At 32.5% G+C, this 18,892-nt stretch overlaps 3 protein-coding genes across 5 annotated transcripts; all 3 read left to right on the forward strand.

Annotated features, from left to right (window-relative positions):
• Window positions 1-1,140: 1,140 nt before the first annotated feature.
• On the forward strand, window positions 1,141-2,732 carry LOC101207424. Its single transcript, XM_004144238.3, has one exon. The coding sequence runs from the start codon at window positions 1,345-1,347 to the stop codon at window positions 2,203-2,205; it is 861 nt and encodes a 286-aa protein (XP_004144286.1). The 5' UTR covers window positions 1,141-1,344; the 3' UTR covers window positions 2,206-2,732.
• A 1,763-nt stretch (window positions 2,733-4,495) lies between these two features.
• On the forward strand, window positions 4,496-7,029 carry LOC101213768 (nitrate regulatory gene2 protein). Of its 2 annotated transcripts, none has more exons than XM_004144179.3 (4): window positions 4,496-5,409; window positions 5,497-5,579; window positions 5,667-5,890; window positions 5,980-7,029. In XM_004144179.3, exons 1-4 carry the CDS (start codon window positions 4,671-4,673, stop codon window positions 6,713-6,715), a joined length of 1,782 nt encoding a protein of 593 aa, XP_004144227.2. In that variant the 5' UTR covers window positions 4,496-4,670; the 3' UTR covers window positions 6,716-7,029. The 2 variants fall into 2 exon arrangements, with proteins under 2 accessions (XP_004144227.2, XP_011657352.1); XM_011659050.2 differs by having other exon boundaries at window positions 5,509-5,579.
• Window positions 7,030-11,971: 4,942 nt separating this feature from the next.
• LOC101213531 (serine/threonine-protein kinase BSK1) lies at window positions 11,972-17,203 on the forward strand. Of its 2 annotated transcripts, XM_031887608.1 has the most exons (10): window positions 11,972-12,622; window positions 12,767-12,902; window positions 13,297-13,430; window positions 13,603-13,708; window positions 14,763-14,848; window positions 15,148-15,336; window positions 15,922-16,086; window positions 16,165-16,278; window positions 16,522-16,788; window positions 16,856-17,203. In XM_031887608.1, the coding sequence occupies exons 1-9, from the start codon at window positions 12,278-12,280 to the stop codon at window positions 16,774-16,776; spliced, it is 1,530 nt and encodes a 509-aa protein (XP_031743468.1). In that variant the 5' UTR covers window positions 11,972-12,277; the 3' UTR covers window positions 16,777-16,788; window positions 16,856-17,203. The 2 variants fall into 2 exon arrangements, with proteins under 2 accessions (XP_031743468.1, XP_004144226.1); XM_004144178.3 differs by having other exon boundaries at window positions 11,973-12,622; window positions 16,522-17,203.
• The last annotated feature ends 1,689 nt before the right edge of the window (window positions 17,204-18,892 follow it).

The following is an 18,892-nucleotide window of genomic DNA, read 5'->3' on the forward strand; positions in this document are numbered from 1 at the left end:
AAACATGTGGCCTAAATTCAAACATAATATTTCCGAGCATCATATATTTTCATTTTCCATTTATGTATTGCATTATATCCTCTCTTAAGAGAAAATATTTATATCTTAAAATGGCGAAAATTAAATCAAACACGTGTTAGCGTTAAGATGAAAATGGTTTTCACATTACTCCAAACTGAGCTTCTCCCTGGTAGCCACCTTTGCTAAACTTTTCATCCAACTCTCATAACTGTTGCCACCAACTACCCTTCCTTTATTTATATATATATTTTCAGGTTCTTCATGTAATACGATCAAATCTTATACATCGATTAGATAATAAAATAATCTTGGATATAGAGTGAGGACAACTCACCCTCGCATGGCTTTGCTTTTGGTACTATATCTCAAACTATCTCATACCAGTAAAGATAGTTGTCAACATCTAGAAATATTTTGAGGTTTTGTTGTCATAACACTTCATAATCCAATAAAAATAATGTAAAAGAGTTAAATGGAGGCTTAAAAGTTCTTGAGTTTCCACTAAATTAAAATTTATCCGTATCCATAGAGTTAATTAAAAAATAACACACGTGAAAATTGTCATCTTAGACCTTTTAACTTCCTAGTCAAATAATAACTATACATATAGAGAAGTTAACTAATTATGAAAGTTCCTTTCTATCTTAGAAGAAAAAAACAATAAATATAATTAAATCTAATATTAATATCAAATACAATTATCAACTGCGGTCTAAAAGAATATATTCATCTAATGAAGTAAAGAATTGTGTTTTAATTAGTTTATATAAAGACCATCCTCCACAAACATTCCTCCAAGCTCAAAAAACATCCAAACTTAATCATTTTATAAAAGATAACATATAACTACACCAAATTAATATTATTTTCTTAATTGTTTTTTGGAATGATGATCACCATAATCATAAACAACCTGGGAGTTCCAGCGGAGTACTTAGGTAGCCAGGTCACAAGTATATATAATGAATCCAATTAAAAAGCAATAATAATAATAATAGATCAACAAGAAAACAAACAATGAGAGGTTCATAATAATACAACAACAATATTAATAATCAAACCTTATTATGTTTAGTTTCAAGTTGCAAGAGAGAACGTGCATGAAAAATCACGAAATTAAATGCCCACATGTAGTAGTCTTTACAGCAACAAACACCCAAACACGGCTTTTCAACTTACAACCCCACCTGGCCTTCTGTCCTTTCTTTACCTTCCACATGACTCGACCCCATCTCCCCCATCTCCCCCCCTTTCCCCCATGTATTTATTACAAACACTGCATTACTCATTACTCAACCCATCCATTCCCATATCCCGACCACCATGGTGGGCGTTTTCCGCCGTTCTCTTTCTTTCCCAAACAAGCCGCTTTCCTCCGCCGCCGCCCCCCGTCCACCCAAGCCTCGAATTTCCCGCCACCTTCGATCCATCAGTTTACCCTGCAGATCCCATCCCTTGATCTCCTCTCTCAAGGACGAGATCGCCAATCTCAAATCCTGGTCGTCCACCGACAACCGCACTGCCGCCTGGCTCTGCCGCGGCCTAGCCGCCGTGAAACTCGTACATGACTACCTTGACGACATCCTACAACTCCCTCAGTCACGTGAGGCCATGCGTCGACTCTCCGCTACGTGGGTAGAGAGCGTTCTAGAAGGCTTCCTCCGCTTCATCGATGCTTACGGAATCTTCCAGAACCTCATCCTGGGGTTCTTAGAAGAGCACGTGGCAGCGCAGGTGGGAATGAGGAGAAAAGAGGAGACAAAAGTGGAGTTGTACAAAAAAGCGAAAAAACGGATGGCCAAAGAAACAGGGGAGTTGGGTTCGGTGGTGCGGGCGGGTGTGACGGTGGTTGCGGAGGTGGAGGTGGAAGAGGAGGAGCTGACGGCGGCAGTGAAGGATGTGATGGAGGTGACGGGGATGGTTTCGGTGGCGGTTTTTGAAGGGATCGGAATGTCGTTGGGATGGAGGAGGAGGAATAGGAATTGGATGAGGAAAGGGAAGAAGGTGAAATTGGAGAGTGGGATAATGGAGTTTATGGAAATGGGTGTAAAGAAGAGTGAGGAAGATGAGGTGAGAATGAAGGATTTGGAGGAGTGGATTAGGAGTATACAAGATGGGACTCAGAATTTCTTTAGGACTTTGATGAATACTAGAGTTTCGATACTCAATGCTCTCTCCCATTAACTTTAATTTGTTTTCTTACACCAAGACCATATTCTTTTTGTTAATTACATATCATATACTATGCTTATTGTTATTCTTTTACCATTACCATTCAAATAAATTATAATAGCAATGATCCCATTTCACAACATTTCCCTGTGCTGACTGAGCAGAGGTACCATTTTGTGTAGCAACTGGTTCGAATGTGCTACAAGACATTTCCAGCACATTACAACTAGCATAGTCAATACTCTGTTTATTGAATTTTATATGTCCTGTCACTCTATGAGCTGATTCTCAAAATACATGTGACATCTTGCTTACGCACTCGAGGAAGAGGCAAGTCAGTGCTTAAACTGAGATGGTTGGCTCTACATTTGATCTGTCTCCACGTCTCTACCAACATGTCAAGAAAATGATTTTAGATGAAACATGGTGGAACAAAAAGGTTTTGTAAAACGATAGCTAGTGAGAATACTTAAACTGTGTAAGCATGCAACCCATCAAATACATATATATATATATTTAACTTTTGGATAGTATTGATTCAACTTGATTTTCTGTGTTGTATGTGTACACTTTATTTGAGATATTTTAAAATCTTCTAATGGTGGGGAGAATTCTATATAGGTTTTATGAAGTCCTGAATTTTGGAACCCTTGAGAGGAAGAAGATTACTTTATCTTTTCTAGTTATCTAATGAGTTACCTGAGTTTGAGCTTGGTTTTTCTATAGTATTAATTATGAATTCAATTAATTAGATTTTAGGCATGATTAGCATCTCGATGGAATGAAGTCTATTTGTTTAATTTAATTTAACATGAGTCTAAATGTTAATACAAAATTAGATCAAATAATTAGTTTATCTTATTCAACGAAAAACATGCAACATTACCTAGATGTGTCAACTTCTGTCGTCAATGTTCAGTATGAATTCATGCCCTACTTTTAACTATTCTCAAATTTTATCATTTTTATTTCATCATTAATTGAATAAATCAGGAAGCTAATTGTGACTAGTAAAAAATATTTAGTTAACAAACATATTAAAAAATTGATTTAGTTTCAAACCATGGTTCTAAATGTTTAACATAAAATATTTACAAATTATAAACCATATCATCTGTATTCTGTATTTTGCTGATAACTTTGTATAAACAACAATTTACATATACATGCTTCGATTTAAAAAATATATTAAATCTATAACATCAAATACTATATTTAATATAAAATTTAAAATTTAAGTTCAAAATTTGAAACTCGTTTTCAAATTTTGAGAACCTAAATTACCTACTCAACACATTTCCCCTTACCATAAATATGAAAACTTTTAAATAATCAACTACCTACCAAATGTTCTTTCTTCTTCTTTTCTTGGAAAAAGACATTTTTATATAGTCTAAATAGTTTGAGTGAATAAGTCCGTTTCATCCTTGTATTTTAAAAATGTGTATTTTTAAACTTCAACTTTATAGATATAGACTAATAATTTTGTAAGTGCATTTTTTGTCCATGATTTTTTAATATAGATTTAAAAATATAGGATTTTAAGAAATTGTTCTTCTAATTTAAAATATCATACAATTATTTAAAATAAAAGAATAAAATTATTTAAAATAAAATGCAACCTATATACATAGTAAAAATGGTAAAAGTGAGTATGATTTATATAGTTGATTGAAATGAAAAAAAGAAACCGGAGGCGGACATGGAATCAGAAACGCCCATCATTCCATCATATTTTATATCACTGCACGTTTGCTTTCCGTTGGCATAGTAATCTTCGCCACATAAATTCCGCATAATGTAAAAAAGGTAAAAACAACTCAGCTCCACCCATCCACTTCCTCCCATTTCCCAACGTTACAAAGAAAAAAACAAATATTACTCTTTTAGTTGCTGAGTTTTCAAAAAGCATATCTTCTTAGTTTCAACATTTTAAAAATAGGTTAACAAATTTCAGAAGTATTTTTTTTCGTTTGGTTTTTTTAAAAAATAATTGATATTTAAAGCAAAAACCAAAAGTACCAATCCCACTTCCACTACTTAAAGATACATAAAATAAAATTACATCCCCAAAACAAAAACGCTCTAAATCTCATAATGCTAAGCTAACGGCTCCCTTATTTACTTTGCTTTGCTTTACTGTTACTACCTGACCTCACCACTCCACTCTAACAATTATCTATTTCTTTTGGCCTCAAATGGAAAATTCCCCAAATTTAATATCACAATAAACAAGGGACCACTTCTGCAAATTAAAAAGAGACGTTATACGAATCCCGCCAACATTCCCTTTTCTCCTGTCTCTTCCTCTTCTCTCATTAATCTCTTCACTCCATTCTGCCAATCACCGCCCCTCTCCTTCTCTTTCTCTCTAATATCCATATTTATTTCTTGTCCCATCAAATCTCAACCGTTACAATCTTCATTCTTCTCGCTTCCTGTTTCATCTGGGATTTCTCCGGCGACGCCCACCTCCGATGGGCTGTGCCTCCTCCAAGCTCGACAACCTTCCCGCGGTGGCTCTTTGCCGTGACCGTTGCAAATTTCTTGACCAAGCACTTCTTTTTACTCATTCTCTTATTGATTCCCATTCCGCTTATGCTGATTCACTCAACAAAACCGCCTCTGCTCTGCGCCGTTTGTTTGATCAAGACGGCGAAACCGGTGGAGGAGATTTGAAATCCCCTCCACCACCGCCTGCTGCCCCTAAAACGGAGAGATCGGATTCTGATTCCGATTCTGACTCTGATTCCGATTCCGATTCTGAAGACGAAGAAGAAGAAGATGGGTGTTTTGGTCAAGAGAAACCGCTGTCTTCCCCGGTTGGAAGTTTTATGTTTTCGAGTTACGACTTGGCTAGAGGACAGCCGCCACCGCCGCCACCGCCCGGCTCGTCATGGGATTTCTTCAATTTCTTCGACTCTTACGAGAGATACGAGCAACCTATTTTCAATTGGGACCGTGAAGGAGCAGATCGGAAGTTACCAACAACAAAAGTTGTGGCGAAGAAGAAGAAGAAACCGGCGCTGGTTGTTGATTCGAAGAAGAATGAAGTAACGGAAAAATCAAACCAACCGGAAAAGAAGATTGATGATCCAAAGATGAGTGTGTTGGATTTGATGAGAGAAATCAAGGGGTCCTTTGAAAAAGCATCTGAATCGAGCAATTCCATCTCCAAATTGCTTTCTTATGGTCAAAGAATGAGTATTTGCAAAGGTATCAACTTTTCTTCTTCTTGTTATTTGTAAACTGCTCTGTTTTATATGCATTTAACGATTTCTTATTGTTTCCATTCCGATTAAGATACAAAAACAGGCTCAAGAGGTTTATTGTCTACTTTGAAGAAGCTGTGTGTTTGGGAGCAAAAACTGTACTTGGAAGTGAAGGTCATGGTTCTTTTTTTAATGTATTTCTTCTGATTCTGCCTTTTTTATGAACATCTGTTTCTGAAATCATTAATTGATTGGGTTTAGGCTGAGGAGAGAATGCGCATGGTCTTGGAGAAGAAATGCCGGCAGCTGAAGAATTTGATGGAGAAGAAGGCTGATGCTAGGAAAATTGATCCCCTTCGAAATTCCATCCGAAATTTGTCCATTAAATTGAAAATTTCAATTCAAGTTGTTGATAGGATTTCGATTACAATAAGCAAATTGAGAGATGAAGAATTTTTTGCAGAGATGAATGAATTGATTCGTGGGTAATGCCACAATGTCCTTTTCTTTTAGCATAAATGGTAATAAAATTATTTATAATTTGCATGCTTGTTCTTGTTCTTGTTCCTCACAGGTTACAGAGCATGTGGAAATCCATGTTAGAAACTCACAAGCAACAAACCCAAGCACTAACAGACCCAAAGCCCTTCGAATCAATCCTCAACGGCGCCCTCGACGACACTCATCTGGAAGCCGCCATGGATTTAAAACTCGAGCTTGAAAATTGGAGAACAAATTTCATTGAATTAATAGCCACTCAAAAGGACTGCATCAAAGCCCTGAACGGTTGGCTTCTCCGATGCCTATTATACGAACCCGACCCCGAAGAGACCCCCAACGGTGGCTGCCCGCCGCCCTTCTCTCCAGAAAGAATTGGGGCTCCTCCCGTATTTGTAATCGGGCACCTATGGTCCGACACTGCCGACAAATTCTCCGAAAAAGACGTCTCTGAGGCCATGCAGGGGCTGGTCTTGAAATTGGATCAGGCGCTGGAACAGCAGAGTTTGGATTTGCAGAGATTGGCGTTGACGAATAAAGATTTGGAGAAGAAAATTAAGGTGAAGAAGAAGACGACGATGAATCAGGGTTTTGAGGAGAAGACAATGGCGGTGGCGGCGGGAACTGTGCATAAAGTGGGGAAATTTAGTGGGTGTGAAATTCAATTGGGAATGAGGCAGATTTTTGTGGGGTTGACGAGGTTTTGTGGGGACTCCATTAAAGCTTACGAGGAGCTCTGTTGTTCAGCCATAACTGAAGAGAAAGAAGAACAGAGTCAGATTCAGATTCAGAGCCAGTCAAGTCCGCCATAGCTGCTGCTATTTCCTTTTCTTTTATTTGTTTTCACAGATTATTTTTTTGATATTCATTCAATTAATTCTTTAAAATGTTTGTATTTGATTAATGAAGGTTTTATGATTAATTGGTATTATTGAATTGGTTATAATTTTGGGTGAGAGTGGTGGATGGAGTAAATATGAACCCAATTTTGTTTGTAGTTGAGGAAATGGGGATAATGGTGTTCATTGAATCACTGTTGGGTTGTGCTTAAATTTTGAACCAAACGGCTCTTTGATTGGGTAAAAGTAAGAGAGCTTATTGGAACAACTTTCAACTTTCTTTGCTATCTCACTATCCACCTAAATTACTTTTTGTTTCTCTTTTTATTATTCATTTGCCCTTTTATCTAGGGACACGTAGAAGGGATACCAAAAACATTGGCCAGTTTCTCTTTTTCTTTTTAACTTTCAAACTCATGTTTATTAGAATTTTAATGACTACATATTCCCTCATCAATAGCTTTTGTTGTATTTACAAATTTTTTATTATACACTTAAAAATTAACCTATAATTGTTATATATAATTACTTTATATTATAAAGAGATATGATGGGGACTATAAAGTTGTTGGAATGTGATTAAAAGGCTCTACCTTGCTTATTGATGGTTACTCTCAATTAGTAGGTTATTTTTTCAAATATCGTGTGGATTAGGAGAATGAGCGAACCAATTTTAACATCGTTTATGAGAGTTGGACAATGAGGTTTAGTTGTTTGTCATTAAAAAGAAATAGGTATATAATGCATGCAAGCCAAGAAAAGAACTTCTTTACTTGATTTTGAATAATAGTTAATGTGGACGAGAGGAGCACATTAGATATTTATCTAAATTAGGTTTTTTTTGCACTCCTTTTTTAAAAAAATATTTTTAAGTACAATTTTGAATGGTAAAATTAGAACATGTGATCTCATGTCAAGATACAAGTTAAGCTAATAAGTTTATGGCGGGCTAATTAACTAACTTGGAATTGAAAACAATATAAAAGCTATTTTAGAAGCATAAATTCTATCGATCACAATTATGATATGGACATGTAAATATTTTTAAGACACTATAAAAGATTATTTACTCAACCCAAAGAAAATAACAATTTGCATTGCAGGCTAGACTTGAAAAGGAAAATTTTCATTTGGATTCTTCAAGGTGTGATTAAGAGTTCTTTTTTTTTTTTTTTCAGTTTTTAATTTAGGGTTATTTGATATAAAATTGATATTTTTATTGTGTCAATATCAGCTGATATACTAGAAAATAAAAGCAGAGATTTAAACTACTAACAAAAAAATAATTAGAAGTTAATGGTTTTTATGGAAATGTAAAAAATAATTTGAAGGGTTTGTTAAATAGAAATTGAAAGTGTGAATTGTGAATTGTGAATTGTGAAAGAGGATAAATACAAGAAAGAAGCACACGTTTGAAGGCGACGCTCATAAATGCCATTTTCTCTACTAACAACTTTTCCACCAAACAAAAACCTAAATTTAATACCAACCAAAATCAACAATCATTCTTATTTTTCTACCACTTCTCACCTCAATATCATTTTTTCTTTTTAAAAATACTTATTTTAAAAAGTGACAATTTAAAAACAGTAATGGTTTGTGTATCTAATTTACTATATCATATTTGTAATAACTTACTATATCATATTTGTAATATACAAACAAAAAAGTGGTATGAACTATTTTTTCTAATTTTTTTTTGGTATATGATACAATTTTTCTTTAAAAAAATTAAAAATTATCTTTCTATTATCTGTTTTTAATGTACTCTACAAAAACAAACTCGGTTGTTAAATATTTAAAATATATACTTTTAGCATCTAAATTTTAAAATAAAGTTTAAAAGTTTATCCAAATAAGTATAGAGTTTTATTAACTTATAATTTCTAAAATTCATATTATATCTAATACTATTCTTTTCTAATTTTAAATATTGTATAACTATTTTAAAATCATCAAACAAAAATAATACTCTAAGAAAATTAAAAAACCGTTATTAGAAACATGAAAACTAAAAAAAATATATATTTTGAAAATTTAGAGTGTAGAAATCCATTTGTATTCATTAAATGAATAACATGGCAAAGAAAGTGTTTTATAAGTCCATTGCTTGTCAACTTACCAAATATCATAAATTATAAAGACATACACTTTAAGAGTAAAAGCGTGTTGAATACCTAATAGTTTAATTTCAAGTAAATAGTCCAAAAGGACTTTGGCCCTTCTAATTTAGCTCCATTTAATTTACTCCACAAATATGCTTTCTCTCCTTTTTATTGATAGGTGTAATTACTTTAACATATTTAATATAGACTAACACATTTCGACCTCATTTTCAACTTTATATTTTTCTATATAATATATATACATATATGTGAAAAGGATTGAAATAATATCTAACTTTAATTGTTAGGTTTGTGGTAAAAATATTTATGGATCTGTAATAAGTCAAGTGAGTTATTTTATTGGTCTATAAATTAATTATGTAAAGTTAATCTACTTGTCATGGTTTAGCCCATCACTCTTAATAAATACAGTTAGCATCAAATGATAGATAGATAAAGTTGATGATAAGGATATAATTACTATCTATTCACTCAGTATAATGATTATGGATTTTTCTTTCTTTGGTCAATTTATTTTATTAATGTTTGGAATCATATTTTGGTTAATAAAATCGGTTGATGTGTTCTACTTTTGCCTCTAAAATATCTATTTTTTTAATACAAAATGAATCATATTGCTACCATATAAATAAGGAGTGTACAAGGAGTTGTGAGAAGCACTGTATATATCATGTTTAAAACAAAATAAATGTTATCTTGAAAACGCGAGTTCATCTAGTAAAGAGAGACACCACTCAAAATACGCATATTTGTATGAACTTCTAAATTAGTTTCGTATTAGTTTGTAGTTTTTAATTAATATTTATATATAAATAAGTTTTCTATGCATGTATAGATAAACTTCTAAAGAAGCTCCACATTTTAATTGGTTGATTTTAGAAAAGTTAACCTTTATTAATTTTTGTGTTCATCAAACATAATTATGTGAAGATTAATTTCATGAATATACATTATTCTTGATTTAATATGGGTGAAAATTTAAAAATTAATATTTTCGATATTGTACTATTTTGAATAAACTCTAGGGTACGTTTGAAAACTCATTTATTTGTTGTTTTAAAAATTAATTTTTAAAAAACAAGTTCGTTTATAGCTAAATTGTTTTTTTTTTTTTAAGAATAAAATTTGTTTTGAAAAATATGAAAGAAAAATGAAAAACAAAATCAATTGTTTTTGTTTTCAATAAGTAGAAAATTTAAAAAACAAAGAAAACAAAACACAAAAAAAATGAAAATGTTAGGAAACAAAAAAATAAATTATGGGATATTAAGGAAAACATTTTGAAGATATAAATATTTGGAAAGTGGTAGCAAATGCTATTCAAGATTCATGGGATAAAGATATTTATAGAAAATAGGTAAGGTATGAAATATTGTAATGCTACATTAAATATGTAATAGCCTACTTATGATATTTTAATACATTCTAATAGACATTATTATAGAGATTGACGCATCCCTCTATTTTTATTTTTATTTGAGGACAAAAATCTTAATTTAGATATTTTATTTAAAATATATAATATAAAAAATCAAATCAAGTCAAGTCGTGATACCTAACTTAACTTAATTAATACAATATTTTTACTATCAACTATAAAATTATATACATCCAATAATTAACCGTATATTTTTAAAATAAATAAATAATAGAAAATTGTTAGTTTTATTCAATAATAAAATTTATTTTCACTGTTTTTGTTGTAAATAGTTTCTCAAATTTTCTATTTTTTAAAAATTGATATGAAAATAAAAAATTAGTTATTTTTAAATAAATATTCTATATATTTAATTCTGAAAATTATTTTTTCATATATTACCATCTAAATTTAAGCACTAAATTCGAACACATTCATATCTTATTATTAGAAAATAAAATTTAAAATTTAAACATAATATTTATACAATAACAGCTTAGTTTTTCAAAAAGCAAATAGAACACGAACATGAGCAAGAAAGGAACATATTATTTGTCCATGTCCCAGTTTAGCTCACGAAAAATATTTTTTCTATTATGTGTCCCTGTTCATAGCTTAAATAGAGAATCGAAACTCTATTAAAGACAAGTCTCTCGCAAGAAAAATGTATGTGTTTAGAATTATTTCTATAAGCAATCACGTGCAAATGAGCTTTTATGAAATACTTTAATGATATTGAATTCTAATTTCGATATACACTAGTTTTTTCATATGTATGAAAACGACACAACTATATATTTTCAATCAAACTTCCATATAAAATGAAATGGATGAAAAATGTTGATGAGTTTTGAAGCTGATTGAAGAAGGTGATGCCAAACAATGAGAATCCAAAATTAAATTATGCTGATGCTATTTTTAAACATTTTAAAAAGTTTTTTTTTTCTTTTTCCATTTGGGTATTTGTCTATGAATTTTTGAATATTCCGTTAAACACAAACCTTTATCAATCACATCAAAATGAATTTATTCCTCTTACCCCGATGTTTATATTTTCAAAAGCTTGATTTTGATTTTGATATGTTCAACATGGATTGATAAACTTTCCAAACATGCATTTTCATAATTTTTAGTATCACTGATTTCCATGTAAAGTAAAATTTGTAATATGGCACCTCAATCAAACAAAATGATTAATTAATTTAAAATAAGAACATATAAGTATCCTATGATTCTATTTTTTGTAATAAATTTGATGCAAGTGATCTCAAACTCATAAGTGGAACCTAAGGTTTGTTTGTAGTATATAATTTAATTACAAAGTATGAAACACCCAGGGAGTAGGGTTGTGGTGATGGGTTGAGATGAAAGGCTAATAATTATGCCACCATCATAATTATTTATATATTTGTTTTAAATTATTAATAATGATATAATATTGAAATTTATAGAAAAGATAATACATAGTTTTGTGGAAAATAGAATATAAAAAAAGAGGAAGAAAATGTAAAAGAGAGAAATCAAAGGACGTGACAGTACAGCGCGAGAAACAAAAAAGAGACGTTGTAGTGAAATGACCAAAATACTCCTTCTCTCCCCCAAAAATGACAACTCAATGCAAGGAGGAAGCAGAGAGAAAGACAGAGGTCTTGTCAGTACCCAGCTATGGAAAATAAACAAACCCCCAAGAAAATTTATTAAAAAATAAAATAAATCAGAGAGAGAGAGAGAAGAACAAGAACAAGAAAAAGAAAAAGAGGGAGAGAGAGCAAGCAAGAGGAGCTAGCTAGCTCTCGCTTTGCTTAGCTCCCATGAGAAGAAGAAACAGTATGAACTAAAAGAGAAGATCCTTTCTTCTTAACATCTCTCTCTCTCTCTCTCTCCTTTTATCATATCTATCTCTCTTTTTTGAAACAGAGTCTTTGTAAATTGAAACTTCTGGAGTTCCTTCTGTATGATTTTTTTTTTTTTTTTAATAAGTAAAAGGGAGTTATGGGCTGCTGTGGATCCTCCTTACAGAGGGCTCACAGTCTAGGACTAGGAGCTGGTAAAAGCAACCATATCCCACATCCCCAAAACAATTTTCAATCTCATCCTTCTAATGGGTCTTCTGATCCCGCCGCCCTTTCCGGTGGTGTTCCTGCTTTCTCCGAGTTCTCCTTCGCTGACCTCAAGGCTGCTACCAACAACTTCAGTTCTGATTACATCGTCTCCGAGAGCGGGGATAAAGCCCCCAATGTCGTTTTCAAAGGCCGTCTTCAGAACCAGAACAATCGTCGTTGGATCGCCGTTAAAAAGTTTGCTAAGTTTGCTTGGCCTGACCCCAAGCAGTTCGTTGTACTTCCCTATTTAAATCCATTTCTTGATTTAGCTTAATCTTTATGTTTCCACATTGGGGTCAGGGGTTGAGTAGGGTTTTAATTTCGATATGGGTTTTATTCCATTGCTCATTATTTCTATGATTCTGGTTTCGTTCTTCAGGAGGAGGCATCTGGGGTTGGTAAATTGAGGCATAAAAGATTGGCGAATCTCATTGGGTATTGCTGTGAAGGCGAAGAGAGGTTTCTTATTGCGGAGTATATGCCCAATGACACCCTTGCGAAGCATCTCTTCCACTGTAAGTTCTTCTAATTGATTAACGATTAATGTCCAGATAAGGGGTTGTTTAAGCTCGGTTTAATTTATTATTAGCTCATGGTATTGTGCTTTCTATTTTGGGTTTGTCTCTTTCCGAGTTTTGGCCTTTCAGAACACTGTGAAGTAGTAGCACAGTGATGTCTTATCCTATTATTAGTGTTTGTTTATTTCATTTGTGTTTATGTTAATTAAAAGCATTGATGATGTATGCAATCACAGCTGCATTATGCAGTCAACATCAATTTTTTTTCCAAGTCTTTTGAATTTTAAATGTTCGTTAATTTTTCGTGGAATTCTCTGCCGATCTTCTTTCTTTTACCATTTTTTGGATAGTTTTCTTTAATATGGCAAAAATCTTTTTGTTTTCTTGACAGGGGAGAATCAGACAATTGAGTGGGCTATGAGATTAAGAGTTGCTTTATATATTGCTGAAGCATTAGACTATTGTAGCTCTCAGGAACGTCCATTGTACCACGACTTGAATGCGTACAGAGTTCTGTTTGATGAGGTGCTCTCACAATTTCTTTTCAGAGATTTAGGAACTAATATGTCGGATATACTTCATTTTATATTGGCTTTTTAATATTTTATATTTTGGTAATTTTGCTTAGATACTTTATATAGGAATCCCTTGTCTGTATGAGAGCGATGTAGTAATTTGTGGATGGTTTTTTTGACAGAATGGTGACCCTAGACTTTCTTGTTTTGGATTGATGAAAAACAGCAGGGATGGGAAAAGTTATAGCACCAATCTTGCGTATACTCCACCTGAATATTTAAGAAATGGTATTTGATCTTCTTCAGGAAACACTGTCTTTATGTTTTGACTTCATAAGTATCTCAATTTAGTAAACAAATAAATCTTCTCATTTCTTTGCAATTAATTTTTCGTTTGACTGTTTATTGACAAGTTATCATTCTATGCTTTCTCTTATTACCTAAGTCTACACTTGGAAGACATTAATTTTTGTCACAATTTTTTCTTATTTTCAATTCGAAAGTAAATAGAAGAATTTGGATAATCTAGGTGAGGCAATTTGAGCTGGGAGTAGCTCGAGGGTTCTTTTTTTTATAAAACCAATCAATTATTATTTTTTATTTAATATTTTTCTTATAATTATATGTGGGGTGGAAAATTAAATCTCTAACATCGAGGTTGATAGTGCAAGTACTAAGACAGTTGAGCTGTGCACATTTTGGTGAGATAAACTTGAATACATACATAACTACAAAATCTTGTTTGGCATTGGCTGTCTGCTTGTTTAACTTTGAGAACTAAATTGACTAGTTAATAAAGTATCTCAATGTTCTTGTTTGAGATAATGATTTTGTTATCTTAGGAACAAAATTTGTTGTTATTTTATTCTTTGCTTGCTCTCTTAATTGTAGCATCAATCAAACTATAACAAAGGATAACATTTTTATAATAATTATAAATATATGTTCTTATAAAATTCTTATAGACAAGTGTTTTTACTAATAATTACACATATAACGTAGCTTATAAATATAGAACAAAATTACATGTATGCCATTTTTAATTGATGAGAAATTATTATTTCTAAGCAAGATGCTAATGGGGAAAATTATTCAAGGAGGCTGCCATTTAATAAACGTTGGTTGTGGATTTCAAAATTTATATGCCCCTTATAACCACTCGATACAACTTTGAAGTGCTTTTGTGGTTTCCCTTTTGTAATACAATGTGATTGTCAGAGGCAGTCTCCTTGTATAATTTCTCATTCATTGGAAAAAGAATATTAGTTTTCATTGTTCTTGGCTTGCTTGAGTATCTATATCGTTGACTAAAATTTTAAATTTATTTTTTTGTTTGCTATAGGAAGAGTGACTGCAGAAAGTGTTATCTTTAGCTTTGGAACTGTCCTTTTAGATCTACTGAGTGGCAAGCACATCCCTCCTGGTCATGTAAGTGTTTGTTTCTTATTACCCATGCATAGCTTTAGTTGGTTAAAGGGCAATTTAACTTTTTGAAGCCCAGCAATCATTTTCTATAACAAGAATTTACATTTTTGTTAAATAACTTCTATCTCCAAAACACCTTTCACAGTTAGTCAAATTATTCAGAATGTATAGTTTGGGACATTTTTAAAAGATTATTAGGACTGCTAATAAATGTTCGAGTCATGGGGTGGGGACCATTTTGTAGTTTTTACATTTGGATTTAGGATTTACCTTCATATTAATATGTATAATGGAATGTGCAGGCACTTGATATGATTCGAGGCAAAAACATTCTTCTCTTAATGGATTCACATTTGGAGGGTAACTTTTCAACTGGGGAGGCAACTGTGGTTTTTGATCTTGCATCAAGATGCTTACAATACGAACCTCGAGATCGCCCAAATACTAAGGACCTTGTTGCAACCCTTGCCCCTTTACAGAATAAACCTGATGTAAGAAACCATGTTATTAGCCTGTATTGATGTAAACTTCTTACTTGCTTCCTGAGAATTTTAAATATTCTATGCTTCCCTTCTTTGTTCTAAACCAGATGATTTTGCATTCTTGCTGCAATGCTAGCATGTCATGATTTAAATTATTCCTAGATGTGTAATTTATATGTATTGTTATCCAATCGAATATCAAATATTTTATATTGTCCACCATAAAAGACAACTAAAGCTCCAAATGTCTTTGTAGTAGTGAGTTCTGTTCTAGTTAAAATGATAATTTTGTAATACTTCTCAAAGTCGTATTTTATATGTTGAAGCATTTGTTTGGTAGGATTAGTTGAGGTGTAGGTAAATTAGATGAGATGCTTGCAATTACTAAATATACTACATGTTTCTATATGTTAGTTACAAGAATTTGAGGGCTTTATTTTCTGATATATTTATTTTGTCAACTTTGTTGATATGATCTTATCAGCTAGACTGTTGGTTTAATGAGTGTTCATTTATGCCCCCATTCTTTATTCCTACTAGATTTTAGGGTCTTCTTCTGCCTTCAAGCTGAAAAGCCTTGTCTTGAGATTGCAGGTGGCATCTTATGTGATGCTAGGAATTCCAAAGCATGAGGAAGCACCTCCAACTCCACAACATCCTCTCACTCCAATGGGCGATGCTTGTGCAAGGATGGATCTCACGGCTATTCATCAGATTTTGGTAATGACACACTACAAAGACGACGAAAGAACAAATGAGGTGAAGTAATTGTGCCTCTTAACGAATGGGCTTATTTTCATTTTTCTGATGTTTTAAATTTCTAAAATTCTTTTTTAGCTGTCTTTCCAAGAATGGACTCAACAAATGAGAGACATGTTAGAGGCGAGGAAGCGTGGTGATTTGGCATTTCGTGACAAAGATTTTAAAACAGCAATTGACTGTTATTCTCAGGTGTGCATTTTATTTTTATTTGACTAATTAAGTAAATATACTTTACTAGAGCAGATTTCATTCCTTTCAACTGGGTATCAAATCGCGTTTTTTTAGGGCAGATTGAACGTTAGCATTAGCTGGTTTGAGTCCTAAGAAACAAATTAGTGATTTTGATAGATGTTATAGTAGTTGCTCTCATCCTGTGCCTGCCTTTGTATGAAATAAGAATTAAATATGATGCACTATTATTTCAATCTGCAGTTCATAGATGTTGGCACCATGGTTTCTCCCACTGTTTATGCACGAAGGAGTTTGTGTTATCTTCTTTGTGACCAACCGGACGCTGCTCTTCGAGATGCAATGCAAGCCCAATGTGTTTATCCCGATTGGTCCACATCTTTTTACATGCAGGCTGTTGCGCTTGCCAAGCTAGATATGGACAAGGATGCGGCTGACATGCTGAACGAGGCTGCTGCATTGGAAGAGAAACGACAAAAAGGTGGGCGGGGATCTTGAGAATCGACCACAGTAAGTTTGCCCTTCCTGCGTTGTTCCTTATCCGCAGTCTGCTATTGTTGATAGAGTTTTGAAACAGGAACATAATGTGAAGTTGCACTTGAAATGGAAATCACTAAATCTGGTCATGAAACCAAACTGTAACATAGGGAGGAACTGTGTCTTCTCAATAATCGATGTTATTTTTTAACATTGGGGAAATATTTTCTTAGTTCTGTTTATGTATAAGCTTAATACAACATATTTAGATTCTTGAGTGTGCATAATTGTGCCACGAAGAAAATCAGCTTTTATTTATCATTCATGATACCGGATGGACAGCAGGGCAACTTTATTTTAAGTTCAATAGGAAAATATTCATTTTGAAAACAATATATTAATAAGATTGTAATCAATATCCTTATATGGCATTTAGTATCTTTTTGTATTCTTTTGGTGCCCTTCTGATCTTTTATCCATCCTCTTCTGCTAAAGATATACTATGGTAATATGATTAACTGTGTGCAATGTTGCTTGAAACAATTGATTAGCTTCATTTTGATCCAGCTGGTTGAAGATTAAGAAAAGGACAAGTTTAGGCAGTTCAATCAAACATTAATGTGAGATATTAATGGATATAAATTGAGAGATATTTTCTCATAAATTCCAGAATTTGGAAGAATACACCTAGCAAGTATGTTTGATGGAAGAAAATTCTGTCCTATCAACTTACAGTCCTTTTTCTTAAATTGTGTGCCCAACACCATAGCTTCCTTAACAATGCAATGAGAAAAGATGGAGTTAGTTTTCTTGACACCTAACACACCTCTGCTAAACTAATGAACGGTTAGTAAGACAAATGAAATGAATTGATCTCCCAAAAAACCATCCATAAAAATCTCCATGATCTCCTCAATATCAGGTTGTGAAAAATGATCATCATGTAGTGTTAGAAAAGTGGTGTGTAGTTGAAAAGGGCTTAGTTTAGAGAAGTGCATATGTAAACTATAACTTGTTCGTTAGTTATTACTAAATATTAATGTGGTTTGTTGCTGTATCATATGATCATATATCCAATTTGAGTAAATTGAGAAAAGGACAGATGAGATCTGTAACAACGGATCTTGTCTCTCCAAATACCATCTTCCTCCTCCACTTCACTTCACTTCACTTCTAAAATTAATGTTCTTTTTACCAACACAAAAATTCATAACTTTAACCATTAACTCTACCATTCCATTCAAACTTTACTCCTTTCAACTAAAAATATAATATAAGATATACTTATGAAATATAATCTTTCTTATGGATCTAAATCTGGAATTACATAAGATATCCTTGTGATTATCAACTAAAAAGAACAAGAGGAAATCAAAGGTTCTCTCCAAGCTCCTTTTGAATAGTATTGATGTGATTCAGTGAAATAAATACAAGTACATACCAATTTTTTCCATCTATTTTTTTGGAAAATTTGTGATTTCTTTAGAGGGTGTTTGAGACGGATCATATTATAATCAACCTTACGATTTTTTGGTTCTAACAGTAGAAGTTAGACCTATTATTAAGTATAATATTACAATATTATAACGCATAACTAAACCGTTGTGTATCTTAAAAGCACTTCCTTTATAGTTTTAGCCAATGTTCCATCTCGATCACCATACTTAATTTCGTGAGATGATTATGCTTAATTTTTGTAAGAATTTAAATGAGTTTTGGAAGTTAACTTTTACGTGTCGTCTCGTTGAAATGAACAACCGAGTTTAGCTGAAAATCAAATGGAGGCCAATTATTCCAACTCTTATTGAAATTTATGGTTGGAAACATTAAAATTCTATAAAGAGACATAAATAATTGCAAAATAGACTAAATTATAATATATTTCTCAACTCCCATCCACATCATTTAGAGTCATACACAACTAACCAAAACTTTAGTTCGATCTTATTATAATGAAATAAAACATAAAAGATGAGCTTTGCACGTAAATGTTTGTGTTTTCCAACACTTTGTTCAAAGAGTAGATTATCGTTAGAAATGCAAACAAAGTTTGATATAGGTAGAGATGAGAGTGATACATGATGAATTGGTTAAAAAAGTGAAATTACAAAAGAGTGGTGTTACTGTTAATAGAGAA

This window comes from Cucumis sativus, chromosome 6, assembly GCF_000004075.3.
Source record: "Cucumis sativus cultivar 9930 chromosome 6, Cucumber_9930_V3, whole genome shotgun sequence".
Lineage (NCBI taxonomy): Eukaryota > Viridiplantae > Streptophyta > Magnoliopsida > Cucurbitales > Cucurbitaceae > Cucumis > Cucumis sativus.

Bases quoted from the DNA above. Each gene is read 5' to 3' on its own strand.
- LOC101213768 (XM_004144179.3), top strand. From the start codon at position 4,671: ATGGGCTGTGCCTCCTCCAAGCTCGACAACCTTCCCGCGGTGGCTCTT. The intron at 5,410-5,496 runs GTATCAACTTTT...ATTCCGATTAAG, and splicing joins AAGAATGAGTATTTGCAAAG to ATACAAAAACAGGCTCAAGA. The intron at 5,580-5,666 runs GTCATGGTTCTT...GATTGGGTTTAG, and splicing joins AACTGTACTTGGAAGTGAAG to GCTGAGGAGAGAATGCGCAT.
- LOC101213531 (XM_031887608.1), top strand. From the start codon at position 12,278: ATGGGCTGCTGTGGATCCTCCTTACAGAGGGCTCACAGTCTAGGACTA. The intron at 16,087-16,164 runs GTGAAGTAATTG...ATTCTTTTTTAG, and splicing joins ACGACGAAAGAACAAATGAG to CTGTCTTTCCAAGAATGGAC. The intron at 16,279-16,521 runs GTGTGCATTTTA...TTCAATCTGCAG, and splicing joins CAATTGACTGTTATTCTCAG to TTCATAGATGTTGGCACCAT.
- LOC101207424 (XM_004144238.3), top strand. From the start codon at position 1,345: ATGGTGGGCGTTTTCCGCCGTTCTCTTTCTTTCCCAAACAAGCCGCTT.